The sequence below is a fragment of the Lipophrys pholis genome (genome assembly GCF_963383615.2).
Source record: "Lipophrys pholis genome assembly, chromosome: 13".
Classification (NCBI taxonomy): Eukaryota; Metazoa; Chordata; class Actinopteri; order Blenniiformes; family Blenniidae; genus Lipophrys; species Lipophrys pholis.
The window spans coordinates 29,366,086-29,371,085 of record NC_137632.1 but is presented as its reverse complement, the minus strand read 5'-3'; the positions used below and the strand labels follow the sequence as shown (position 1 = coordinate 29,371,085).

The window sequence follows — 5,000 nt, the reverse complement described above, 5'->3', positions numbered from 1 at the left end:
GCTGCAGGACCAGTCCCCAAACTATCCTGCAGAACCACACTCAAAACTAATGTGCGGAACCAGACTAAAAACTATCCTGCCGAACCAGGCCCCAAACTAACCTGCAGAACCAGACTCTAAACCATCCTGCAGAACCAGACTCCAAACTATCCTGCAGAACCAGGCTCCAAACCATCCTGCAGAACCAGACTCCAAACCATCCTGCAGAACCAGGCCCTAAACGATCCTGCAGAACCAGAGTCCAAACCATCCTGCAGAACCAGACTCCAAAACCATCCTGCCAAACCAGGCCCCAGACTATCCTGCAGAACCAGGCCCCAAACTATCCTGCGGAACCACACTCAAAACTAACCTGCAGAACCAGACTCAAAACTATCCTGCCGAACCAGGCCCCAAGCTATCCTGCAGAACCAGACTCTAAACCATCCTGCAGCACCAGACTCTTAACCATCCTGCAGCACCAGACTCTAAACCATCCTGCAGCACCAGACTCTTAACCATCCTGCAGCACCAGACTCTTAACCATCCTGCAGAACCAGACTCCAAACCATCCTGCAGAACCAGGCCCCAAACCATCCTGCCGAACCAGGCCCCAAACCATCCTGCCGAACCAGGCCCCAAACCATCCTGCAGAACCAGGCCCCAAACTATCCTGCAGAACCAGACTCAAAACTATCCTGCAGAACCAGGCCCCAAACCATCCTGCAGAACCAGACTCAAAACCATCCTGCAGAACCAGGCCCCAAACCATCCTGCAGAACCAGACTCAAAACCATCCTGCAGAACCAGGCCCCAAACTATCCTGCAGAACCAGACTCATAGGATGAGATTTTTTCTGTTTTTTTTCAGCTGGAATGTCCGAAGACGTTTCTGAGACGGCGTCCATCTCCCCGCTCACAAAGCAGGACATCCTGGTCACAGTGGAGGAGGAAGCTCCCCTTCCAGCCCCGTCCACTCCGAAGACAAAGGTGTCCGTCCTCGTTCCACGTCCTCAGCAGAAGTACCTCGTCCTGTTTGAAGCTCACTGAAAGTCGCTTTCTGAAACCAGGACGGCCGGACGAAGAGCAGCCGCCACCGATCCACCAAACGGCGGAAACGCACCATCGCCGACGAGTCCGCCGAGTGCGTCATCGACTGGTGGTCCAAGTACTACGCCTCCATGGAGAAACAGGTAGCGGAGACGTTGTCGTGGAAACGAGGCCTAAAGCGGCTTCAAACAGCATGAAAACGCAAAGAGGCTCATAAGAAACACGGCGACGCCTCAAGTTCCTTCCTTTGTGGTTTCAGAGCAAACAGAGGGACGGCGCTCTGCCGCACGTCTTTCAAAAAGGTGTGTTGCTGTTTAAACTGAAGGAGCTGCTCTGCTGAACCTGCTGCTCTGCTGAACCAGCTGCTCTGCTGAACCAGCTGCTGCTCTACTGAACCTGCTGCTCTGCTGAACCTGCTGCTGCTCTACTGAACCTGCCGCTGCTCTGCTGAACCTGCTGCTCTGCTGAACCTGCTGCTGCTCTACTGAACCTGCTGCTGCTCTGCTGAACCTGCTGCTGCTCTACTGAACCTACTGCCGCTCTACTGAACCTGCTGCTGCTCTGCTGAACCAGCTGCTGCTCTACTGAATCTGGTGCGCTGCTGAACCTGCTGCTCTGCTGAACTTGCTGCTGCTCTACTGAACCTGCTGCTCTGCTGAACTTGCTGCTGCTCTACTGAACCTGCTGCTCTGCTGAACCTGCTGCTGCTCTACTGAATCTGGTGCGCTGCTGAACCTGCTGCTCTGCTGAACCGTCCAGAAGAAGTTTTGTTTGGACTGTAGTGCCCAGGAGAGTCGCCTGTTCTCCTTCCTGACCGACACACATTGTTGTGTTGCAGCTTCGCCGCTCCACGGCTTGCTGAGCGACGGGATCGACTCTCTGGGTAGGAACTGGATGCTCACTGCTGTTTCCTGTTTGACTGGCGGCTGGTGGCAGAGCTGCATGCTTGTTTGAACCTGATGCTACACTGCTGCTCGCTGCTGGAGGCAGGATCAGGATCAGGATCAGGATCAGGATCAGGATCAGGATCAGGATCAGGATCAGGATCACACGCTTCCACAGTTTGTGTAAAAGTGAGAAAATGCTTTGCTCCTTTAGTCGGCGGCCCGGCGGACCGAGACAAGAAGAAGAAACAGAAAGGAAAGGAAACTTTGGAGCCAAACGTCAGTCTGCCTTCAAAACTGGCAACACTCCAGGTACCTGCTGCACGAGGACACACGTGAGGAAGAGGATGGTGATGGTGATGAGGAGGAGGAGGAGGGGGAGGGGGAGGGGGAGAAAGGAGGAGGAGGAGGGGGAGGGGGAGAAAGGAGGGGAAGGAGGAGGGAGAGGAGGGGGGAGGAAGGAGGGGGAGGAGGAGGAAGGAGAAGGAGGAAGAGGGTGAGGAGGAGGAGGAGGAGGAGGAGGAGGAGGAGGAGGAAGGAGGGGGAGGAGGAGGAAGAGAAGGAGGAAGAGGGTGAGGAGGAGGAGGAGGAGGAGGAAGGAGGGGGAGGAGGAGGAAGAGAAGGAGGAAGAGGGTGAGGAGGAGGAGGAGGAGGAGGAAGGAGGGGGAGGAGGAGGAAGAGAAGGAGGAAGAGGGTGAGGAGGAAGAGGAGGTCTCTGACTTGGATCACTTTGGACTTGTGTATTTGTGTTTCAGTTGTACAACAAGGAGTTGGAGGTTCAGTTCGGCCCGTTTGACGACTGGGTCAAGACCTACGAGCTGTTCAGAGGGAAGGCCAGCGAGGAGGAGGGCGCCGCCGACGAGAGGTTCGTCGGCAAGTTCAAGGTGAGACCCGTCTGTGGAGGTCTGTGGTGGTCTGTGGTCTGTGGTGGTCTGTGGTCTGTGGTGGTCTGTGGTGGTCTGTGGTGATCTGTAGAGGTCTGTGGTCTGTGGTGGTCTGTGGTGGTCTGTGGTGGTCTGTGGTCTGTGGTGGTCTGTGGTCTGTGGTGGTCTGTGGTGGTCTGTGGTGATCTGTGGAGGTCTGTGGTCTGTGGTGGTCTGTGGAGGTCTGTAGAGGTCTGTGGTCTGTGGTGGTCTGTGGTGGTCTGTGGTGGTCTGTGGTCTGTGGTGGTCTGTGGTGGTCTGTGGAGGTCTGTGGTCTGTGGTGGTCTGTGGTCTGTGGTGGTCTGTGGTGGTCTGTGGTCTGTGGTGGTCTGTGGAGGTCTGTAGAGGTCTGTGGTCTGTGGAGGTCTGTGGTGGACTGTGGTGGTCTGTGGTGGACTGTGGAGGTCTGTGGTGGACTGTGGTGGTCTGTGGTGTTCTGTGGAGGTCTGTGGTATGTGGAGGTCTGTGGAGGTCTGTAGAGGTCTGTGGAGGACTGAGGAGATCTGTGGAGGTCTGTGGTGGACTGTGGTTCACCTCCACGAACCCCCCCCCCCCCCCCCCCCCCTCAGGGCCGGTTCTGCCTTTACAAACTGTCGGACGATGAGGGGGACGACTGGGACGAATCCACCGACAGGGGAGACTTCAGGGTCAGCCGAGGGATCCCTCCCAACAGTCCCACCCAAGTCCTGATCCGGGTTTACATCGTCTCTGTGAGTGCTGGTCGGGTCCGGGCCTCGGTTCTGATCCTCATGTCGGTTCCTGAATGTTCGGTCTCGTCTTCACAGGCATCCAACCTCCACCCCTGCCGACCCGGACGGGAAGGCGGATCCGTACGTCGTCGTTCGACTCGGCAAAAACGAAGTCAAGGATCGAGACAACTACATCCCCAAAGACTTGAACCCTGTCTTTGGAAGGTAGACCGAGCTGAGTCCTCCAGTCTTCTTTGGTTCTGGTTCTGGACCAGTTCTGTACTAGTGTAGAGCCGGTTCTTTGGACTGGGACCTGGGACCCGGACCGCTGATCCACCAGGGAGCTGGGTGTGCTGGTGAAGTGTATTTTCTTTGTTCCAGGTCCTTCGAGTTTCACGCTACGTTTCCCAAAGAGTCTCTGCTGTCGGTGCTGATCTACGACTTTGACTTGGTGGGAGGAGATGACCTGATCGGAGAGACTCGCATCGACCTGGAGAACCGGTTCTACAGCCGACACCGAGCCACCTGCGGACTGCCGACGGAGTACTGCATGTGGGTGGAGCCTGACTGTTTCATCTTCCTCCTCTAACATCCACATTATAGAGCTTCTTCCTTCCTCTAATCCACATTATAGAGCATCTTCCTCCTCTAACATCCACATTATAGAGCTTCTTCCTCCTCTAATCCAAATTATAGAGCATCTTCCTCCTCTAACATCCACATTATAGAGCATCTTCCTCCTCTAACATCCACATTATAGAGCTTCTTCCTCCTCTAATCCAAATTATAGAGCATCTTCCTCCTCTAACATCCACATTATAGAGCTTCTTCCTCCTCTAATCCACATTATAGAGCATCTTCCTCCTCTAACATCCACATTATAGAGCATCTTCCTCCTCTAATCCACATTATAGAGCTTCTTCCTCCTCTAATCCAAATTATAGAGCATCTTCCTCCTCTAACATCCACATTATAGAGCTTCTTCCTCCTCTAATCCACATTATAGAGCATCTTCCTCTAACTGATGAATGTCAGTTCTGGGGACTGTAAATTCTCCTTCTTGTGTTGATTGATGACTTGGTGACCTGATGACCTGGTAACCTGATGACTAGGTGACTTGATGACCTGGTGACCTGATGACTTGGTGACTTGATGACCTGGTGACCTGATGACCTGATGACTTGGTGACCTGGTGATTTGATGACCTGGTGACCTGATGACTTGGTGACCTGGTGATTTGATGACCTGGTCATTTGATGACCTGGTGACCTGGTGATTTGATGACCCGGTGACCTGATGACTTGGTGACCTGGTGATTTGATGACCTGGTGACCTGATGACTTGGTGACCTGGTGATTTGATGACCTGGTGACCTGATGACTTGGTGACCTGGTGATTTGATGACCTGGTGACCTGATGACTTGATGACCTGGTGATTTGATGACCCGGTCACCTGATGACTTGATGACTTGATGA

The 5,000-nt window shown here is 54.1% G+C and overlaps 1 protein-coding gene across 1 annotated transcript in view; it reads left to right on the top strand.

The window, feature by feature from the left end:
• Positions 1-5,000, top strand: part of fer1l6 (fer-1 like family member 6) — a 27,582-nt gene that overhangs the window by 17,946 nt on the left and 4,636 nt on the right. Inside the window, 10 exon segments of the mRNA XM_080479065.1 lie at positions 850-968; positions 1,049-1,171; positions 1,288-1,330; positions 1,867-1,911; positions 2,127-2,224; positions 2,668-2,796; positions 3,405-3,545; positions 3,621-3,635; positions 3,637-3,749; positions 3,906-4,076. Coding sequence (XP_080335191.1) covers positions 850-968; positions 1,049-1,171; positions 1,288-1,330; positions 1,867-1,911; positions 2,127-2,224; positions 2,668-2,796; positions 3,405-3,545; positions 3,621-3,635; positions 3,637-3,749; positions 3,906-4,076 — 997 coding nt within the window.